Here is a 23,538-nt window from a genome sequence, read left to right on the forward strand (position 1 = left end):
AGCGCTGGGAGGGAGTGCTTCTAATCCTCATCCTGAGGCTACTTTCACCTCCTTACTAATCCTTGGGGAGTTGATCTGGGGAGGGTTGTGGACAAGCTAAAGTGAAAGGGAGCTTTCCTGGAGGTCTGGCAGTGGTGGGAAGTACAGTCTGACACATGAGCTGGTGAAGAGCACTGCCAGTGGGTTCACAAGACACACAATGAGCTACGGAGGTACGACACTGATGCTGATGCAGTGGCTCAGGTGAGACCAGGGACTAACCAAGGACGGTACAAATCATCTGACCATGAAAATGCCTGTTCCAAGGGTGCAAAGAGCCTCTGTGGACCTCAGGTCAGCACTCAGGTCAACACACTCAGGTTTCTTACTGTGACTGGTAACTGATCCAGTGACTGTCTGCCCTGGAATGCTGTAAGGGCTAAAAGGAATCTGCTTATCTACTCACAGCATGTTTTCACTTCCATTAACAGAACCGAGTTGTTCGAGTGGCAATGGGTTATTCAGTGCTTTGTAAGTGAAACCTTGATCTGGACACAGCACATAGATTGGTAATGGGCATTGCTTGTCCTGTCTCTGCAGCTTTGCATTGCCAAACACTTTGTATATTTGCAATGGATCCTCAGCTTGAACGATCACAGCCATCCTCTCTTGAAATTGATTTTCTTCTGCAGAGAGATGTTTGAAGCAAAACCTAATTTGGCTTGTATAAACTACATTAGATAAAAGAAGATATCCCTCAGAGTGTATGAGATCACCTTTGAAGCCATTTTCACCTTACTGTGAATAACAAGTTGCAGAATAAAAGGCATTTCTTACAGCTGATCTGATCTCTACCCATCTGTGAGTTGGCTCTGCAATGAGATAAGCCTATCTACTCTAATTCAGGACAGGTGTACTGTATTTCCCAATCATATTAAAGAAACTCATGAGGTCTGGTGGTGGAACCCAAAGCACATTACTAGGACAAGTGAAACAGCTTTATTTGCTTTGAGGGACCTGCCTTGCAAAGAAAATGCCAGGCTGCTCCTGCTACCTTCAGGAGGCAGCAAGCTGGTTTGTGAGGCTCCACCTGGGCTGCCAGCTGGTAAGTGGTGACTCTGGAATGTCATGCATGCAGCTTGCTTCTCTCGTTGGATAGATTCAGTGTCTTGTATTTTCCTTCTCCCTTCCTCTGTCTGATTTTTCCCTTTCAATGTAGTCCTCAGCTGGTGTCTGTTCAGGTACCTTGGCAGGCAACCTACAGAAAACAACAAAACAGTATGCTTTAAAGGGAAAAGCAGTGAGAGGGGAAAAACAGCACAGCACAACAAAACCATCATCTTTTCTTTCTTTCCTTCTTCCCTCCCTTCTTTCTTCCTCTTCCCTTCCTCCCTATCTCTCTTGGTCTTTTTTATTAGCTTTTCCTGGTGTGTGCTAACATCTAATTTTTAGGATATCTAAGAGGTATCAGGGTTTAGGACACTACTTTGGTACTGGAGATACAGGTGCATTTGCAGTCCTGTCTGCAGTCATCCCCTCTCTTCCCTCAGCACAAGGCTGCCAGCTCCACTTGTGCCAAGCCTGGATATGTTTTGTGGGTCCTGCACTGCTGTTTTCCCTTGGCAGGAGTGCTACCCCCAGACAGGAGCAGATGGACTCCTAGCAGGAGATGTCAATTCAGCTTGTCCCTGAGACAACAGGAAAGACACCGTGGCTGACCAGGGGCTAAGGGACAGAGTGACATTTATAGCTGAGCTTGTTGTCTTCTGTGGCAGAAAGAAAACCTTCTGTTGGTTTGCTTGTATGCAGCTGTGGAAAGGAAAGGTCCCATATTCATGTATCACAATAATTGATGGTAGTTGTCAAAAGGTGCCAGAGAGCGCAAGCATCCGGAAGGCAAAGGAGAAAATTTATGGTGCCTCATCGGGATTTTGTAAGAAGTAACTGGACTGGGGGAAGAGAAAGAGCATGTCCTTAACCTGACTTCAACTTCTTGCATCGTGATAATAGCAGCAGCTGTGGGTGGATGGATGGATGGATGGATGGATGGATGGATGGATGGATGGATGCAAAGGGACTACACACCATCCAGTCTGTGTTTTAAAAGGTCAGCCTTGATCTGTTTTAATGTGGAGCAATGAGGAGTTTCTAAATCCTGCGTGCTCCAGTGTGCAGGGCTGTGCTGGGGCCTGGGGAGCTCCTCTCCAGAGGCTTACAGTGATAGCTTGTGGAGGATATCAGTGGTGAGCTGTTCATGGCCTGGGTATTCCTGGCATGACGTGCCTGCTCCTGCAGGCTGATGCCAACCTCAGTAATTCCAGTGGGAACCCATTTACCTCTGGTGAAAGCCCAATGGAGTGAGAAGCCAGGTCTGTTCAGGCAGTTGGAAGTTGTTCCTTGGAGGCTGCTCTTTCTAGGGCACTTGGCTGTCTGGGGCATCCTGCAGCTTACTTGTTGGCATATTATCAGCTAATTTAAATTACTCAAATAAAGCCCTTCTCAGTGTGTGAGACCAAGGGATGTTAGTGGGCATGGTGGCAAGGAAGGCTTTTATGATCCACTTTGCAAATCCATATCCTCAGGAGCTACTGAGGCCAGATTTGAAGGTAATACAATTTTATTGTTTACCCCCTCTTTTTCTTTCTTTCTGGTAGCGAATCAAGGAAAAAATTGGAGCACTCAGTTCATTCTTCTGAAGCCAAGAGTGTGGCTGCAGGCTCTTCACTCAGTAACACAAAGGGATTACAACTCAACACCAAGTAGCCCGAGAGAAGTACGAGCATGGATGTAGAGTGGTCCTTTGCTGTAGACCATGTGGATCCCTTGCATACGTGCCTTGAAAGAGCATCCCAAGCCTTAGGAGCTATTAATAATGAAATCAACTAATAATAAGATCTGCAACACAAAGAGGAAACTAGCCAGTATTTTGTTATGGGCAGACAATGAGCAGACCAGCAGGGGACACGCTGATCGTGTCTGATTCATGTTGTCTCTATAATCGCAGCTAAAGTTTTAACATCCCAGGAAGATGAATTACCCACTCTAACCACCACACGGATCAGCAGGGGGTTTATTAGAAGCAGGCTATCATTTAACAATGTCAGGAGTGTATTTATTATTAAACAGTAGATTCCACAGTCTAAATGGAAAGATATTACTCCTGTTTAGACACCAAACAAGGTACCTTCATAAAGCCAAATGGCCAATATATTGTATGCTTGCATGAACACAAATACTGTGTCCACTTTACTGGACCTCAGGGCTTTCGATGTTTAGCTGGAGGCAAATAAACTGAAGTGTTTAAAGCTATTGGAGGACAAAGCTATACACATGTTCGTTTTGATTTTCAGAACTCCCTACTGACTTCACCCCAGTGACTTGGTGAGAAACCAGAGAGGATTCTGGGTTCCCCACTGAGGTGTTGGTTAAAATTGATTACATGTGGACCATGGTACAAACAAAATACACATGAAAAGTCTCTGCTAGCAGCTAGGCTGCTTTCTAATATGAACAGTGTGTTTTCAGCCCTAGATAGTGCTTAGAGTCCTTCTCTTTTTCTCAAGACCAATGTCCTTGTCCATAGGAAGACCAATCAGTTAAAATGTATGGTAATACACAGCAAACACTCTGGTTTTATTTATCGCTACATTAAGCTACCCAACATGGAAGCATAAATAATATAGTTCCTGTAAACTAACACTTAATGTAGTAATATTTCAAGCCACATTTGTGGGAAAGGCTTGGTGCTGGCCATGTTTTCAGTCCAGCTTTGCAAATCCAAAGCATTTCTGTAGGACAACAAAGATACAATACTCTCAAGCTATAGCACAGCCAAACTGCCCTAAGCGTTTCACAGTTCGCTATTGCTGCACAATCAAATGTCAATCACAGCAATAGTCTTTGGTTTAACCATAGAACCATAGAATAGTTAGGGTTAGAAAGGACCTTAAGACCATTTAGTTCCAACCCCCTGCCATGGGCAGGGACACCTCACACTGTGGGAGTCACTGGGCACAGCCACCTGATTGATGTGTCTGTTGACATTTGGGAGCTGCCTCAACTGGCTTTGAATATGGCAAAGCAAACCTTCCCTTTGTGATTTATGAGGCCTTCTCAGCTATATTTTCAACCTAACGGTTCTGATGGGAGATTCTTTGAGATATGGCAAAGTGGATTTTCAGAATTCAGAAGCAGAATGAGCTGAGAGGTGGGGCAGACATGGAGCAAACAGAACAGACTGACTGTTATTGACTTTCACCTTTACTTAACAGCTCTCTGGGAATACCCAATTTCTGAAGTTTAAGCAATATTATACAAATTTCTTTCAAGTTCATAGTTTCACTTTCAATTAATTGCCTTTATTTCTCAAATTAAGGATTTGTGAATACACTAGACTGGAGCTGCGACATGTAGCTATACAGACTTAATGCTGTTCTTTAAAACTGCTCTTCATAGAATCATAGAATAGCAAGGGTTGGAAAGGACCTTAAGATCATGCAGTTCCAACCCGCCTGCCATGCGCAGGCACACCTCACACTAAACCATGTCACTCAAGACTTCGGCCAACCTGGCCTTGAACACTGCCAGGGATGGAGCATTCACAACCTCTCTGGGCAACCCATTCCAGTGCCTCACCACCCTTACAGTAATGAACTTCCTCCTTATATCCAATCTAAACTTCCCCTGTTGAAGTTTTAACCCATTACCCCTTGTCCTATCACTACAGTCCCTAATGAAGAGTCCCTCCCCAGCATCCTTATAGGCCCCCTTCAGATACTGGAAGGCTGCTATGAGGTCTCCACGCAGCCTCCTCTTCTCCAGGCTGAACAACCCCAACTTCCTCAGCCTAAAAAAAAGGTTGCTTTGGTGAAGTTGCTTTGTGAAAAGTAAAGTGAACCAGTTGACTTTTCTGGTGCTGTTTCTTGTCATGCATTTGGAAGGGGACATACTAAAATGTGTATTTGAATTTATTGGGAACTGAAGCCAGACTTTGCCCCTGTCTATATGGGGCGTAATACCTGCTGTTGGTCTAGGGCATGGATCTGACTGGTCTTGCTATAGCAAGACTTTCAGATAGCTTTACCTTCAGTGTTCAATTTGCCCAGTCAAATTTAAAGTCCTTTTGTGTTTCATTGCTGTTGCCATCAGCTACTTCTTCTGATGAACACAGTCTGTCACTGTTCCCTGAATTACCTGTAACCATTATCCATGATCAAGTCATAAAGCGGATTTGATATCGTCTCAACAGGAATGATTTTCATCTAGGCATGATGAATACCTCTTGCACTCCAATAGCTTGGATTTAAGCCATGCATAATTTTTGCATTAATTATATCATTACTGTTTAATTGCTGCAATTAGCAGCATCTCTTTCCCTGAGACATCACTGTCATTATATGGCCTCTGCATTGGAACAGGCTCTCAATTCTGCAGACTCCCACCTGTTGGGGCAACCTGTGCTGATTCTCATGTATGGGAAGTCCACACAGAAAGTAATTACATGGTCCCCAAATGACAAGTCTGATTGTCTTCTGCAATATAACTGTAAGCAAGAAGGAAGAGTTTCTTCTGAGGATATTGAAAACCTGTGTTCGGTTGACCAAAAGAAAGAGTACCTGAGCTGCTACCTCATCTTTGTGAAGGCACCTAAAACCCTGCAATGTGAGTATAAAACGGTGCTTCTCTGAAATGGTCATTTTCATATCCTCTTTGTGCAGCTTCAGATGGTTACCCAAAGTAAAGAGAAGCTGGAATCAGGCCTCAAACTGAATTCTAAGGAGCTTTATAAACTTGTGTGTCACCATGATAGTAAGTGCCACCTGGCAGTGATATGCATGTTGTTAAGGCTGGGAAATGAAGACCAGGCGGGGAGTGGGTATCAAGAGGGAGAGTGATGCTTAGGTAAGTGTGACCACACTCTTCAAAAGTACTATACAGAATCATTAGGGGTGAAAAAGACCTCTGGATATCATCTAGTCTAACCCCCCTGTCAAGGCAGAGACACCCTGAGCAGGTTACACAGGAATGTGCCCAAGTGGGATTTGAATGCCTTCAAGAAGCAGACTCGAGACCCTTTATAGCTGGTCACATAAAGCAGAAAGGGGTTCAGTTCACAGCTATTAGGATAATGATTCTGGAAGACTCAAATGCTTTCTACTGTCTGGTGAAAATGTTACATGGTGGACTAGTGACAGGAGTGTCATCTGATAAGTAGTTAGGAACACTTTTGTTGTCATCTTGTGAGTGCTTTAAGAATCTATAGCTGCACCTGCAGTAGGAAGACTCTATGCAGAGCCAGTTATTGGTCTGTAAGACCCGTGGAAGCCCTGTCATGATTAACTTAATGGAAGCACCTTGCAGTCGGGCACAAAACCCTCTGCTTTCATGTTACAGCCAGGCTGAGGTAAGCCCAAACTCTTAGAGCTGCAGGCTGCATCTTCACTGTCTCTGACTTTTTGAGGTACAATTGTCAACTTTACCTCTTGCCTGCCTTCTGCACAATTAAAGTCCATTTTAGCTAATGTCAGACGGATGCCAGTACAACAGGATATTAATCCTACAGCTGTAATGCCTGGAGAAAACTACCCGGATTAGAGCATCCTCATGATGTTAGCCAAGTACCAAAGTCCATGCGTGTGCTCTGTAGAGGAAAGGGCTGTTTTTTCTCAATTAATCACTCTTCCAGTAATCTGACCAGCCTTTAAGAGATTATACAAGTTAAAGCTATACTCTGTTCCTCAGAAACAATATTAGCTCTTTAAGGCGAGTCATACTTCGTACATGATTGTTGAACTCCGGAGGCTTATGCATGTGTCAATCTCTGATCTCCCACTCAGTGTTATCTGCTAATGGCATCATCAGCCATCATTACTTTACTGCAAAATATCCATCAAGCAACAAACTCTGGTATTTATTTAGCAGCAGGAAAAGTGTTCTTTGTGCCTTTAAGGCATTCTGCCTTAAATAAGGGTCAGCCACCCTGCCAACTGCATAAAATTCCTTCACCCTGAGTATGAAAACTTTGAGTAAAATGGAAAGAAATGCAAATTCCTGCTTCTAATTCTCAGTGGTACTTATATATATATATATATATCTTTTCCCTTTTTTATTTTATGTGTGTGATGAGAAGGCTCTGTGTGAGCTTCTGGAGGCTTTTTTTTGTGCAATGGCCGTGTTTCTGCTGGGAGTTCTTCTTATTGTTGCATTCATTTGAGTTTGCTTACACAGACAAAAATCACTCAAGCAAAATCACTGCTGAGCACTCTGCAAGTGGGAATGACGTTAAGGTGACAGTTACACAGGCTGAGTTGTGTGAATATAAACCATCTTCACCGGTTGGAAAAGTCGCCTTGGGAGGGGCTCAATCTTTGCTTTCAAGTGCTTAGGAAGAAAGGCAGCAATTACAGAATGTGGCTTTGGGTCACTTGAAGTCACCCAGTGATGAACATTTATGCCAAGTATTACCAGCTTTTTAAAAGGCATTGTTCTGTGCCAGGGGTTACCTGCTGTATAGGTAATTGTAAAACAAACTCCATATTCCATTTGACACCCTTTCTAATTACATCTCACCTTCATTAGGCTATTAAAGTGATAAATGCTAGCAATTACATAGAACTCCAGTGAAAACCCTGTGTCTGTGGCATGTGCTGACTGCAGTGTAAGTGATTTGCCCAAGAGCCTGGAGGAACTTTGCCGGCGCAGTGAAGCCCTGAACAAAACAACCCCAAAAAGAAAAGGGAAGAAAGAAAGGGGCCTGCAAACAGCTTGGGTGATTAGAGAGTATCTGACAGTAAAGCCTATGCCCAGCATCGAACCATGTGGTTGGCTGGGGCTGATCTGCTGGCAGCAAGAGACAACTTCTTCTCAATTTGATCATATCTGTGCAGGAGGGGGAAAAGTTAGCGTGCCTGATGTGTGCTTTGATATGGAATAATGTGCTCAGATGTGGCACCAGTGGATGTGCCATGGTCCTGTCTGCTTGCTGTCCTGTGTTCTTGTACATACAGTCTCCCTTGTGCGAAGAGGCAGGGTTCCTGGGGCTACTATAGACAGACGTGCGCTGTCACCTGTGCTCTAGCTCATGTGTGGTCACTCACACGGGAGATGGACAGGGGTGGATAAACAAAAAGCCACTTTCTGTCACTAGGAAGGGATACGGTGGTGGCAGTTTGCAGGGGCTGTCAGCAGCACTGCTCTGGGTGGAGGGGAAGCCGTAAGGAGGATTCCTAGGTGTTGGGCTGCCTCTGTGGCAGAGATGGAAAGATTCCAGGTTTCCCTTCTGGGAAGCTGGGGAAAGAGCGAGTGAGATTTGGTTTTGAGCCGATAAAAGACTTTCTGCCTGTTAAGTGATTTTAGGGAGCAGCAGGACAGGGAGCATGGGAGCCTGGGAGACGAAGGGGCATCTTCTTCCACTCCTCCTCCTTTGATTGTTTTCTGCAGGGCTGTTTCTTTTACCTTTTCCCTTGTACTTCTCTGTGCCATTTCACCCTTTCTTAACAACGGTTTTCCTGGAGGAAAAGAGTGATCTTCCCTGAGTTAGAGGGACCAGAGAGCTGTATTTCCTCTGTCTCAGCTGCCCACAGGCCTCCCAAGGAAGCAGGAGGATGAACTGGCGTGTTTGGAGCAGTGTTATTCAGTGTGTGCGTGGCTGGTGTCCATCAGAGCAGTGCTATCATCCCAAAGGTGAAATCAACTGTCTGATTTCCCGAGCCTGGGTGCCTTGGGCTGGCTATTGCCCTGAATCCAGCCCCCAGCCTGCTTGGAATGAGGAGTGGGTTGGACACCCAAAAGGGAGCTCCTCTGCAGGCAGGGACCTTGCCTGAGGGTTTGGAGTCACCTTGGGGTGCCTGTGCCGCAGTGCTCTGGTGGCTGGCTGATGGCTGGGTGTATATAGCTTTAGAGCAATTGCTGCAGGTCTGCTCGATTTCAATCTCATAGCAAATGCAATTTCAAAACCTCACAACACTTTGTTACTGCCACGTGTGCAGTTCAGCAGATGGATCAGCCAGCCACTGCAGAAGCAGATGTTTCTTTTCCTGATGGATTGAGCCAACACAGGAGATGGAATGACTGATATTTATTTATTAATAAATATTATAGCTTCTGCAAGCTTTTTCCTAAGGGTTTCTGTAGGACAGGTGCTATTATTGCCAAGAGCATGCCCTCAGCTGCACCCAGGCTTGCCCAGCTCCTCTTGGGAGCCAAACAACCGGGTTTCCCTACAAGAAAATAATTCCCCAGGGAAGGGCAACCAAAGTCACCTCTTCTTATCATTTCTGATCTTCTTATGGACAGATTGAGGGCTTCTCAAATGCATTCGCTGTCAGGAATTATTTGCTGAATATGGCCATTAGTCATTTCTGATTTATGAATTTTTCAGCCCGTGAGCAGCTCAAAGTAAGGTATTTGAGATTCAAAAACCTGGCTGTGCTGATGTGTTGATTAGCTGGTCTGAACGCATTAAGGTGCCTGATGTGTTTCTATTTTCTGCCTAAAATCAGTGTGACCTTAACAGTGTTTTATACTGCTAAAAATAAGTCATTAAAATCCTTAGTAGTTGAGCCTATGCCTTCAGAATATGACCCAGAGTTAGGAAGAAACAGCTGTGGGCTGCTTATTGATAAATGATAACAGTGGACTTCCCTCCAGCTTCTTTTGACAAGGATAGATTTTTAATCCATGCATTGCTTTGCCATATCTGAATATCTTGCAGAAGCACTCTGAGCAAAGTTATCAGCATCTGTCACATATTATTTCTTCTCTTTTACCAGAAAAAGACCCAGGTGGCGGAGGATGATTTGTTTTGGTATGAATGTCTACTCTAATGAAGAATGTTCCTAGCAAAGCTTTCTGTATGTCGCTAGCAACAGACTGGACACTGCAATAGCCTATTGATGCAGAAATTCTGTGTGATTTCACCCAAATGACAGAAACTCAGTCTACTTTCAGTGACTCGGGCTGCTCAACACTCATACCATTTCCTGGGACTGAAAGCTTTGCTCAGAATACTATTTTGGAATATATCCTTCCCAAGTAAACTTATTTAGTCTGTAGAAAAGTGACATGACAGTAGCAGGCACCTGGGAAAAAAAACAATAACAGACAACAAAACCTTTAAAAGAAGAAGAAAGATAATTCCTCAGCAAAACAACAAGGGAATTATACTTCCATTGAATGCCACCCCATTGACCTATCTGTCAAACAGGGATGTTCACAGTCTTGCTGAACTACCCTGCCATTGCCATTATGAAAGGCACTCTCAGACTGCCACCACCCAGTCTTCTTCTGGCTATACATCCTCTTGGTCACTGGGAGAAGAGATAGGGAAATCAATGGGAGTAACCCAGTTACAGGGAAGGGTGGAGTTCAGACCTGGTATAAGTATGTGCAAAACCAAAGGTGCTGGTGTGACTTTGGGGCAGAACACTCTGTGATCCAGCCCTGCTCTGTGAGCCACAGGGCTGACTGGAGATGTTTGTGAATGATTTATGCAATCAAGAGTAAACACATCTATATGTGAATCAAAGCCAAGCTCAGAATGAAGGATTGGTGCTAATGAGGCTTTCTGGGTGTTGCATTAGCTATAATCCTTTGGGCACTACACTTCAGGCATTAATACCTACTGCAGATGATGAAAGCAACACAAGTCAACTTTCCTGTGCTTTGGTGACACGCGACTTGATGTCCATGAGGAACACAACACCAGGTAGTGGTCAACGGAGTCAGTGGATCTGGTCTTTGCAAATACGTATTTTTCAAGCACTTTTGATACAAGCTTTAACAAATGGCTTTGCACCGATGCAGATGTGAGGGCAGGCATTACGAAAGTGCTGGAGAGGAATGGTGAAAATGAAGAGCAAAATCAGCATGGCAGAGAGATGCAGCATCTTATGTTAGACCTATTGATATAGATGTGGATGAAAAGAAACAGGGAAGTACTCAGGTATGTGGGCCTTTCTTCAGGTCTGAAACTAACCCTAAAAAGATTGGTTTTGCGGGCTAGCAAAGAAGTACTATTATTTACCATGTGCCAGTTTGCAAGTGCAAATTCCCTGCCAGCCTGGATCAGACTGCCTGCCTTTGGGGAGAAAGTTTGTGGTATGGACACATGCCTCTTGGCCTTAGTGCCAGACTCAGGCCATTGGCATCTCCTGCTGTATTTGGTGAAGTCTAGCTGTCCGTGGCTTGTGCATGATGCGGCCATGGACCCCAGACAGGGCAAAGGTATACCGCTGCCTTGTCCTAACAGATGTGCTCCCAGCTACACTGGAGTTGTCAAATCATTCTGTCAAAGTCAGTGGCATTTGTTTCAGATCCTGAAGCCCAGCAGGCAGTTGTGCATAGTTTTATTGGGAAATCCAGGCCTTGAGCTAATCCCTGGTTAGAGAAACAAGGGTTTCAGGTGTGTTTCAGAGATGGACCCTTGAATTATGAATGGGAATCCATTTTCAAATTAAATGCCTTCTACTTTCGCTTTAGATTGTCTCTCTGTGAGTGCTTCACCAGTATAACTTTCTCTCTGGAGTTCTGACAAACACCAAGGCGTATAAAAGCACATGGGTCAAGCTCCTTGCAGTGCCCTGGTAACACACCGTGGGGCACAGCGCTGGCAGTCCCAGCCACCAACTTCAGCACGGTCCACTGTGAGTAGTGACGAGGATTTGTTAACTCTGCCCTTATTGCTCAGTGTTGAATGAGATTACGGGATCTAATCTGCCTCTAAACTACCACTGGTGGTAGTGGCAAGAAGGGCATAGGGTGTGTAATTGGGAGGAGGGGGAGTTAAAAAAGTGGCTGTATATCCATACTGTTTCAGGCCTGGTTACACAGCAAGTAAATCAAAGGCGTAGAAACCTTCATAAAATGTAATTTTTATGGTAATCACTTGTCTTTTCCAAGCACATAACTGTGCTCATTAACAAAATGCCCAGAGATTTACTAATCAGTTTGGTTAATTGAAAAAAGATTAAAGATTAACTGTTCAGAAACTTCCCTGTGTATTTTACATACCAAATTGTTAAAACACAATAAAATGTTTTTAATCATTTATCATTCTGACACGGAGTAATTGCTTGTTATTACTGTTTGGATTAGAGAGGTCCTGGAAGCTTCAGTCAGGGATCAAAGTCTTACTGTATGAGGCACATAATAAATAGCAGCCTGTGGCCCCAAAGAAGCTGCAGGATGGGGTATCTATATACATCATTTTCAGGTTTTGTCTCCCAGCAATGCAGTGACCTCATCTGTCTCTGACAATCCAGTTATTTAGTATGATACCCATCTTTGTGACTTCCTTGTAAGATGCTTCAGTGCTATCTGTAGCCCATAGTTAATTGGACCATCCCTGGTGCTTTGGTAGGAGGATACAAAGGGAGTGGAGAAGAGGAAGGTAGTTCTTTGTTCTAGGAATCCGATCCATCACAGCCTGCAGTATTTCCTCCTCAATACCATTCTCTGTCACTCACTAGGACATATATTGAGTCAAACACATTATAGTTTGATTCTCCAGCTAATGGCTAGTGAGGCCTGGTCTCAGCACACTGCAACAAGCACAGTAATTGAAATTCAGACTGCAGGAGAGAAATAGCTTAGTCTTCATTTCAGCACATCACACACATGCTTATACAGAGTTTTCTCTTGGAGGCAAGGGGCTTGATCCAGTATTGCCTCAAAGCCTTATTCCACATTAGCAAACAAAACATGACAGTACAGAATGGTCCCAGCATTGGTTTGCTTTAAGTTCAAAGTGTCTCATCTTGCTCTGGGGAACAAACTTTTGATGGTTCACTGCGGCACAGTCAAGGTCCTTGATTGTTCTTGAGAGCTGCTGGGAGGATGGTGTTGCCTTTTCTTTCCCATTAGTGAGTCAGAAGAGCTGCTTTCACTGAGCTCTGCTCCATACTCACAGCCTTTTTGCATGGCTCACCAGCATCGGAGCAGCTGATGACGGGGGGAGGACAAGACCTCTCTCATCAAGTGGGCTACGGGGCATGTGACAGCTTCTCTCTCATTCAGCTCTTGCTCCATCTTGAAACCTCTTATATTAGTGCTGGTACACTGAGATTCGTGATTTGGGGTGGGATTTTCTAATAAGCTCACCAAATTAAAAATTAACATGTTTTGTTCTAGAAAAAGTTAAAACTAAAAATGCACCAGGAATTGAGGCGCTATCATGTTGTTTTCCAGTCTATTTCCAGACTCTTCTGGGTGCTTCCCAACAGTATAGTATTACACCAGGTTTGCTCACCTGAATGGGGAGCAACCATTTGCAAGTCTCTCACCCTGGGGTCAGTCTTACTGTGCTTTGTCCACTCCTAGCGTTCTTCTTCCCTTTCAGGCATTGCCCTGCATTTGACACTTACTTACCGGATGAAATCGTTTTCATAGAAGTTACTAAAGACTTTGCCCTTCTATTTATATTCTTGTTCTATATTTTGGCCCTGTTTCTATCCTGGTTTGTGACCCATAGCCTCACGTGCTTGACCACGTGAGTTTTCTAGTATTTAGTCCTCTTCCTTCTCCTCCCCCAGGGAGAAGGTGTTCAGCAATATAGTGCAGTTTGGCTGGAAAAGTTAAATGCAGCCTGTGATGCGCTTCCTTAATACATTGTAGAATATAGGTAATCAGGGAAGAACATTAGTTGAAATGTCAATGAAGTGTCAGAAACATTCACTAGGGACCATATGCTGCTCTCTCTACTGGTGCCGTGCTCTCCCTGCGTGCACCGAGCCCTAGCTAAATGCCTTATCTATCTGTTTAAGGTATTTAATTAGTACCTCAGCTATAACACCAATCCTCATTGTTCTGCATGCTGATAGAGCAAAGCCAAGAGAGCAGACCTGCATTATCAAAGCATGTTGTGCAGCTCAGAGAAGAGACTTTCATCCTGACAAAAGAGCTCAGGGCTGGAGCTGCTCATGCACATAATGGGAGCCTGCTGCCGGCACAGTGCAGGGAGAGAAGTTACAGTAAAGGGCCAGCATGAGGAATGGCACGCCAGCCAGCATGCCTGGTGCACAGCAGGCTTGTGGCAACAAGCTGGAAAACGAGAGCGAGCACGTAAAGTCTTTAAGGGCACTGCAGCGGAATGTGTTGGTGGATTTGTTCATACAGGTCACAGCCAGACGCTCACAGTTCTTGGGCAGCAGAACACAGGGAGGATGCTTTTCTCCGACACGCATTTAGCCATTTGTATGCCTGAATCCATGCTGAGTCCTGATGCTGTGCTGCTGAGGATGACTGCCCCAGGGAGGGCACCATTGGGCTCTATACCTTAAATTCTATACTTAATCTCTAGACCTCCACCACATGGTCTTTGCTTTTGGCTCAAATAGGCTTGATTCTTTTATGTGTCCTAGGCGCTAGAGCACTCACTAGAGCCACATTGCAAAAGAACGGTCAGTCTTTCCTTCCAAGTCTGTGTTAAAAGTTCATCCGAGTAAAGCCCTTAACTCTTTCTATGCAAAATCTTCTTGTTGCTTTTTTCCTCCTCCCTTGACTGCAGCCCTCGAAAACAAAACTGTCTCAATTGCTGGAGGAGCCCACTTTGGCTGGAGATTTTCTTGATGGCTTTGCCACCTTTCCTATGCCTTTCAACTAAGGGGTCATTTTCTCCTTTGATTTGAGCTGAAGCAACACCACTGAAGGGTGTTGCACAGATAATAGCCTCAAGAATAAGCTGAACTGCCTTTATTATGGGCAGTATTTTGCTTACTTGTCAGTCAGATGGGTGAGTTCAGAGGCATCTGGCTACAGTCATCAGAATGAGAAAAGATGACTATACTCAGGCTGGTTATGTTTAGGTTTGGCTTGTTTGGTTGGTTTTATGTGGTGGCGTTGGGTTTTTTTAACTGCCCAACCCTGTGATGTTGGCAAGTGCTGACGCTGTTAGAAATGCTGTGAGATGACTCTTTTCTTGGCCAAAATTGTTCTTAGAGAGAGACTAAATGGCTCTCTAGTGAGAGGGGGTATGGAGCATGGATTGTTTTTTTCCACACAAAGCTCTAGCAGCAGCTGAAAGCAGGGTAATGACAGAAACCACGCTCCACCTTGTGCTATGGCTCATCTTCTGCTGGGCAGGAGGAGATGCTGTGTAATGGGAGTGAGTTTGGGATCAATGTATGTGAGAGAGACTGTGGAGTGTCAGTTATCAAGAGCAATGGATGGTAACTCCTGGTTGCAGTGGGGCACATTCTGAATTTGTCCAAATGCCACAAATATCTGGTTTTGGCACCCTGTGTATTCCAGGGAAACAGGGCATGATCCTAGGAGCCTTGTGCCCATGCTCGCTGGGGCTGCAAGGAGAGCTACCTGCTGCTCTGTCTGGAGGCAGAAGACCTGTACCTAACATGTGTCTTGCCTAACATGGTAACTGAGATGAACATGCTTCTTTCAGACATTATCAGCAGGTTTCTATCTCTTGGCATGCTCTCCAAACTCTTTCAAGACAGTCTTGCTTTTTAAGCTGCTATGTACCTTCCAGGTATGTATTTTTGGCTATTACTGCTTTAGACAAGGTCAATTCTTTTGGATCAAATCAGCCAAAAGTCATCAAAAACATCTGCCTGTTGGGTTTTTAATCTTTTAAATTTTCCAGGAATTTGCTGGTGGGAGAGTTAGTTTGAGAAATTAATTCAGTTTCTCCTTTGTTGTTTGGGTTTCATGGGACCAATATATTTGAATATTGGCCAACACGGTCAGGATACATGTTTACTTCGTGGTGGAGAAGAGCCACAAGGGCTTCTTACAGGACAAGGCTAAGATGTTATGCTTGTGACTTCCAGCCACCTCATGGTCTTATTTCCACTGTGACAGTATTAGGGTTTGCCACAATTAACTTCATATTCCTCTTCTGCCTCTGCTCTGGTTTAGATGGTAACCCTGTTTTCAGGGTTTGAGTATGGGCTGAAGAACATGGAATACTGAAGCAGCTGTCTGGCTTGTCTCAAACTGCAGTCCTTACTACCTCTCTGTGTTGAATGTCTTATGGAAGGTGGACAGCAAGTTGCCTATGACTGGAATACCGGGTGTGCATCTTTCTTAACGCCTTACAAAAGACAAGATGTCAAGGAAGAAGAAGCTGTGCTGTGCAATATATGCCACTAGTCAGCAAAGACTGAGGCAAGGACTGTGAACTGCAAATGTTTCTAGTAAACTGTCTGTGAACAATCTGCAGGCCAAGGATTCTTCATTAGAGGATGGCAGGGATGCTTCCAAAACACCAAACAAATGTGAGACTGTTGCAATCTGTTCACACTAAGACAAAAACAAAACAAAAAGGCGTGAAATAAAGTATCTCATGCCTACAGGGCTTTAACAAGGGCTGGATGCAGCCATACCAAACAAGGGATAATATGCTGATGAAAACAAGAACTTCATTTTGATGCAGCCTTCGCAAAGTCTGACTTTAACAGAGTCCTTGCTTGCTGCAAGGAACCCAAGAGCCACCTATGAAGAGGTAGATGGGGGACACGGTAGTGAGAAGGGCAGAAGTGCTCCTTCATTTACTTAGTGTGCTTACTTTGCTAGTAACTGCTCAGGAAGCTAAGTTTGGTAAAGCAAACCAGCAGTGTTATGACCAGATGATAGGGTATCCATGTCACTTGCAAGGATAATGTCATGGCTGTCATGGCTTTCTATTACTCATGGGATGGACCCTTTCTTACCCTGGAATGATTCAGTGCTAGCTGCTGTGGGGCCAAACTTGGCTTTCAATTTTGTAGAGGTTCAGTACATTCAAAGTGCTTTCATATTCTGTTCCTCATTCAAATGGAAAACCAAGTCAAAAATTTCATGGAAAATCGTGTCCTGAGAAATAACTGAATGTAGTGAACTAACGTGGACTGAATGTTGTGAACTATTGCAGTAACACTTGGAATCTTTTTTACATTGCAATGTTAAACCTTTTGGATAATAGAGGGAGGATCCTGAAGTGATAGGTTTTTCGTAAGCAAAAAATGCACCTATTCCAAACTCAAAACGGAGCCTAGCGGCATTATTGAGATGCATTGTGTCTTTCTCATGGTGAAAGTTTCTTGCTAGTGGCTTTCGTGTTTGAAAAATTGGCATTTTTCTGAAGGAAAAATATTCCATTGGGGAATTCTAGTGCTAATATGGGTGTCAGTAGCAGGCTGTCTGGTTTTTTTTCTTTTTTCCTTCTTTTTATTTTTATTCCTGAAGACTTCCCACTGTAGTTCTGAAGTTGGTGGATATTCCTTCTGGAAAGAAAAAGGACTCCAGAGGGATATATTTTTTACACCAAATCCCCCTTCAGTCAAGTGGCAGCAGGATCTGGCTATGTGGATTCATTCTGCTGTCCTCAACATAAAAAGGACATGGAACTGTTGGAACAGGTCCAGAGAAGGGCCACGAGGATGATCAGGGGACTGGAGCACCTCCCATATGAAGACAGGCTGAGGAAGTTGGGGCTGTTCAGCCTGGAGAAGAGAAGGCTGCGTGGAGACCTCATAGCAGCCTTCCAGTATCTGAAGGGGGCCTATAGGGATGCTGGGGAGGGACTCTTCATTGGGGACTGTAATGACAGGACAAGGGGTAACGGGTTAAAACTTAAACAGGGGAAGTTTAGATTGGATATAAGGAGGAAGTTCTTTCCTGTAAGGGTGGTGAGGCACTGGAATGGGTTGCCCAGGGAGGTTGTGAATGCTCCATCCCTGGCAGTGTTCAAGACCAGGTTGGACGAAGCCTTGGGTGATATGATTTAGCGTGAGGTGTCCCTGCCCATGGCAGGGGGGTTGGAACTAGATGATCTTAAGGTCCTTTCCAACCCTAACGATTCTATGATTCTGTTATATACTGTTAAGCAGCTGCCGCATTTCACTCTAGCAGCAGTTGTACTTCATTTACGAACAAAATGATTCATATGTGAGGATGGTAAAGTGCTACAGCTCGTGGTGAATTTGCACCGAGGGGCAGCTCGTGGGCGAGGGCTGGGTGAAAACAGATGCTGAAGTAGGACTTTGCTATTTGCCTGATAGTTTATACAGTCGTAAAAGTTTGTGCTTTAGAAGGGCAGGTCCTGCCAGAAATATGAGTGCATAAAAGCAGAGCAAAGGAGATTTGTCTATGAACAGTATTATTCACAGCCTCCCTGCATCTTGACTGAGAGAAGCAAATAAATGGTAACACTTGACCTATATACAGAATTATGAACGAGGAAATGAAATGGATTAACAGCATTCTCCTGTAAGTCCCATAATGCAAAAGCAGTGGGACACTCAATCACTGCTACAAAGGTGAAGGGGACTAAAGGAAGATTCCCCCTTCACGCAACGCATTGTGGTGTTTACTACCCTAGAAAAATCCCTTGCCTTTTTGTTTTACTTACCGTGGTGTAAATTAGGAGTATTTCTGCTAAAACGAGTGTGATCTTCACAGGGGTAAAGGCCACAGAAATAAGAAATGAAGACATATGTCTGAAATGTTGCAGAAGACAGCAATCTCTAATACTTTGGTACATACGCTCTGTGGGCGGAGGGAGGAGAGTTGCCTTTCTTAATGCCAAAGCTCCCACCAGTACTTGGAAAACATTATGCTGTCCTCCTTCCCTGAAAATGATAGAAAACTTGCTGCTGGCTACAGAGAACAGCAGCCTGCCCTCAGGAATGCTGGGTAAAGCGGGCAGTAGATAAATATACTTAGTTTAAAATCCCTTTCAAAAGAATCCTGTGGTTTGTGCATTTTTTGTGTCGTTTTATTCCAGGGCAGAGAGGGATAAAGGTTTGTTAAATCCCCGAATAGGTGAAACTCTGTGGTGCAGCTGAGACCTCATAAGCCATGCTAACAGAAAACAGGGGTTCTGCACCTCTTCTTGGTATATGTGCTTTGATGTTGGTGCCCACTGGACCAGGGGAAGGTCTGAACAACAGGGGCCCCTCCTTTGTTTGTGCTTTTAACAGCCCTGAGGTGGTAGCAGACAGCGTAGAAGCAGTTCTGAGTTTCCTGTGATCCCTCAGCATCTTTTGCTCCTGAGCAGATTAAACTGCACGGCTACCCTGAGGTGGATTAATGCTCCTGCTCTGGAAAATCAAACCTGAAGTCAGGGCAATGCTGTATCTGCCACAACCTCACAAGGTACGGTACCACTAGCAGAAAATACCCCTGTTGTCCCTCTGCTTTTCACTCAAATGCCTCTTTTCTCTAGCAGGGTCCCACAAACACTTTAGGAGAGCAAATAATCCAAAGGCTCATTACTGCACATAAATCCCTCAGCCTCATGGGTTTCCATCTCTGGAGCCACTGTGAAAATGGACACATCAATACAGCCTTCTGCAGAAAAGCTGACAATCTCGGAATGGTGCCATGCTGCAATAACTGAAATCTCCTGCCAGGCTGGTGATGGTGCTTTCTAATCAACTTTGCAATGAATATTTCTTAAATCATGTTAATCCACCATTTAAGCAGAGATATCAGTTCCAGACAATGAATCACCATACCTGGAGGGGAATATACCTGCCGTTTCTCCAGAGAAGAGGCGATTAACAGCACGCGTGCTGTCAGATGAGCTAGCAGCACTGGCATTTATCACCCCAGAGCTCCTTTCCTGCAATGAAGAAAATCTCTGCTCCCTGCTTCTGGGGGAGCAATCAGCTTTTATTTATGTAGTGGTTGTGGAAAACAGCTCTTAAAGGAAAACTGCACCTGTTTTGCTCTCTGGGGCAGGTTTTGCTCTAATTTACACGGATGCGTTTCCTGTTAGAGTTTGCTAAACGGTGACGTCTCAAGAGGAAATGAAAGCCCAAAAATGTGAGTCGGCAGGATGCAGTACACAGCTTGTAGACTCACAGAACAGAACTAAATATTGATGAGGAAGCTGAACTGTCTTTCTTATGAGCACTTTTACGTTCTCATCTCCCCTAGCTCCTAGCGACCAGCTGCTATGGGAACTGCTAGCATCCTACCTCAAAGAGACTGCAGTCCAACTAGGAAGTCTTGTTCTGAACAAATCAGGTGATTCTGTCACTTTGGATAAGGGAAGAACTATGCATTGGTGAATTTTTCTGTTAATCCACATGCTAAACTCCATAAACACTCACTGAAAAGTAACTGTTCCTTTGATGAATAAGCTGTGGTAGCTTGAAGAAGAGAGGTAATTTCTTGAGCTAAGTACCTACCCTCCTACGTACATGCAGCCAGAACCTGAGGTGGTTTTCCATTTGCTGGCTTGGGTATTAAAAGCAGTTCTTGAAGGTACCAACCACAGCAGTTTTCAAGCGACCTTTGCAACCTCTGTGAGCTTCTGTGCTGCCACTGCTGTGTCCCACTTGCATGTGGCCCAGCCAGCCTGGATGCTGAAGCTCCAGAAACAGTGAGGCATAGAGATAGCTCTCTGAGAAGGGATCTCAGCAGGCCCCTGACTCCTACTCCAGCTCACAGCAGGGTTGACTTCCAAGTTAGGTGATAGTGTTTATGGCCTTGATCAGCTGAATGTCTCCAGGGGTGGAGATGCTCCAGTCCCTCCAGGCATCTGTTCCTCAGCTAAACCACCCTGAAGACTTTCCTTACTCCAACCTTGTGTTAATTTTCCTTGCTGCTGCTTGTGCAGAGTCAATAGGACTCAGCCTGTCTGCTGTTTCCATTCAAGAAGAGTCTGGCTTTACCTTCTTTGCAACTGCTTTTGGATAGTGGGAGGCTACAATTAGGTCTCTTCCTCGTAGACGAGCAGACAAGCTCTTTCAGCCTCTTCTCTCACACTATGTACTCCATCTCCCTGACCATCCTGCTGGGTTTCTGTTGGACTTGCTGCATTCTCAGTGCCCCTCTTACACTGGACAGCCCCAAAGCGGACACAGCACTGCAGATAACGGCCTCAAAAGCACTGCACAAAGGGGAAGGATCACCTGCCTTCACCCACTGGCTATGCTGCAGCTCATGCTGCCCAGGATGCTGCTGGTTTGCTGTACTGCAAGGACACATTGTTGGCTCTTGTTTAGTTTGCTGTCCACCAGGACATCGAGTGCCTTTCCTTCGAAAACACATTTACAGGCTATAGGAATACACTCAGGACTGCTGCCAGGGAATGTGTCCCTGAGAATGGGCCGCACTCATTCCCTTGAATTTTGTGTCTCTTTAGGCTATCTCAGTTTGGCCTTCCAAAAATGAAATGACCTTCTCCTTCCCGTACTTCTGCTAGATACTCTTTAGTTCTTTGGCTTTAGGCTTTAGGATAATGAAGGCCGGTCCCCTAGGTCTCCTAAATATGTGGATAACTCTTACTTCCTCAAGCAGTCCTGAAGGAAATGAAATACCAAGAGGGAGAACTGATGTGAATTTAAGAGCCCAGTGTAAATGCTAACGGGTATTAGAGTATCCACTGCTTTTGCTGCTGCAGAAAGAATGACACACAGCTCTGATAACTCGTCTCCTGGTGAGTCCTGCCAGGCTGTGCCTGGATCCAGGGAGATTGCTGCATTTCCTGATGGTTTGAGGAGGAAAACAGATAACGTAAAAATGTGGGAGGTGCAAACAAATCCTGTTCTCTAATAAGCATAACTTTAACAGGGATCTGTCAGCTGACATGGATTGATAGGTAACTCGTTGTGGATGGCTAATAGATGTATATATATCTCCCCATGGTATGATGTCTGCATGAAACTATTACACCCAAGTCAGATTGCTTGCTTTTGGCCTTGAACTTGATTTCAACTCAGTTATGTTTACTTAAGGTGTGGCAAAAGCTGCCCTATAAAGGAGAACATGGGTAGTGCCAGCCAGTTTGTCACTGTTGGTGTCGGCTGGAGAGTTACACCGGAGGCATTGCAGGTAAAACATCCCTTTGCTGTTTTACTTAGTACAAGATGAAGCAGGTGAAATACATGTAATGGTGCTGGGAAAGCACCACAGACACACTGAGAACGATTTCGCTTGGAGAGATAGAATAAATTAGAGTTCCTGTCCTTAATGGTACCTGGAGGGGAAGAAAAGATGAATTTGCTGTCCTAGAAAGAGCCTCATAGTAAAATGGTAAGTTGTCAGAAGTAATTGAATCAAGTGGGAGTGGAGATCCTAAGACGAGGAGGTCTCTATAGTTACTGTAGGCTGCTGTTAAATGAGGTAGAAAAAAGGTATCTGGAACTGTCCTATGCTATGTATGCAAAATGAGGAGAAAATTGACTTAATAAATAGCCAGGAGGGAGTATTTCATAGGCTTTTTGGAGCAGAAGGTTGTGCAAGATGCCACTGGGGATGTAATCTCCTGGAGGACTGCCAGATGCCTGGCTTTGGTTTTGATTTTCTGTGCTCTCAAGGCTTTCACACATTGTATGTACAAGGAGATGTTGTCCATCTGAGGTCTGGGATGCCCAAGTTCAGCTCCTTGCTCTGCCTGCTCATTTTGCTGTCGGCGTTTTTAATCTGAATGCAAGGAGAGCCCACAAACTCACACTTCCCTTCATTGTAAGACAGTTCTGGAGCTGACTCCTTGAAGCTTTTACAATGCTCCAAATACGTGAATAGCAGCATCTTAGAGGGAAAAAGTGCTTGAGTTACTGTAGTATATATTGAATATTATGGGTGAGATGAAACCTTTGATTGATAGTTTGGAGTGTTTGAGGGGAAGCAGGAAAAGAAGGGCTGCTGGCTTTTTGGCTTTTCTTGTGTTCCTTGTATTGTTTGAGAAAATTCAGCTGCTCTTCCTAAGGTACAGAAAGCCATCTGAGCCATCATGGAATGGAAATGATTTGAGAAATCATTGGAAAGGAGAGGGTTCACTGTGAAGCAGACGCATGTTTTCTAATTGCCTGTTTCTACTTTTTACTCAGTGAAAAATATCAGGAGCCATTGAAGGAAATTATGTCTGTACTCTGACATAAATCTTTATGCAAAGTGTAATTAGCTGTCAGTAGCATTTGCCACCATTGAGTACCTGATTATAATAGTGGCTTGACATCTTTCATGAATGAATGCTGGAGGGAAACGAGAGACACCATTTGCTGCTGGTTTTTAAGCTGTTTAATGCAGGAAATGGTGGGTGTTTGTCGTTCCCAGGTTTAGTTTCTGCAGGGTTCACCAACCTTTTTGTTCTGATATCCTCAAGGACTCCCCCTTTATTTCCCATCCCTTCCAACTGTCGCACCTGATCTCTTTTTATCCTCTCTGTAGCTTTTCCACTGTTCTACTTCCCTTCCCCACCCTCACAATTCGACCCTCTGAGACAGCCATCAAGAAAACGGATCTCTCCCTGCTGGGAAGGAAGAGGAATCAAAAAAGAGCAGCAGATGCAAATTGGGGTGTGATTTCACCTTTCCAGGTTTCGGGTAAATAAATGTTTTGGAGGAGATGCCAGGACTAAGTAAATGTTTAATCCCTTGTGAATAATGATTTCTGTCCTTAGCTGAGAGGCGGTCTCTTGTTCTTCTCCAGAGTTTGTGTGACGCGTGACATTTGTACCCAAAAGATGTGTATGCAGGGGGTTGCAACTAGATGGTCTTTAAAGTCCCTTCCAACCCAAACTATTCTTTGATTCTATGTCTGACACCAGCTTTTGCAAGTGTTTGAAATCCTTCCCAATCTCCTCCAACATCTTGTAGCAAGGACCAGTCCAAG

The 23,538-nt window shown here is 44.5% G+C and overlaps 1 protein-coding gene across 3 annotated transcripts in view; it reads left to right on the forward strand.

Moving 5' to 3' along the window:
• Positions 1-413: 413 nt before the first annotated feature.
• The window catches only part of CAPN13 (calpain 13), a 69,871-nt gene continuing 46,746 nt past the window's right edge, over positions 414-23,538 (forward strand). Inside the window, exon 1 of one of the 3 annotated variants that reach the window (XM_061475199.1) lies at positions 414-1,084. In XM_061475199.1, coding sequence (XP_061331183.1) covers positions 1,013-1,084 — 72 coding nt within the window. In that variant the 5' untranslated portion in view covers positions 414-1,012. Of the gene's footprint in view, positions 1,085-22,976; positions 23,250-23,538 lie in introns of those variants that run through there. The other 2 variants (XM_061475198.1, XM_061475201.1) reach the window with 2 other exon arrangements.

Source organism: Pezoporus flaviventris, unplaced genomic scaffold, assembly GCF_033815535.1.
Source record: "Pezoporus flaviventris isolate CSIRO_AGI_PZ_B2104156 unplaced genomic scaffold, CSIRO_AGI_Pfla_v1 ptg000083l, whole genome shotgun sequence".
NCBI classification, from domain to species: domain Eukaryota; kingdom Metazoa; phylum Chordata; class Aves; order Psittaciformes; family Psittacidae; genus Pezoporus; species Pezoporus flaviventris.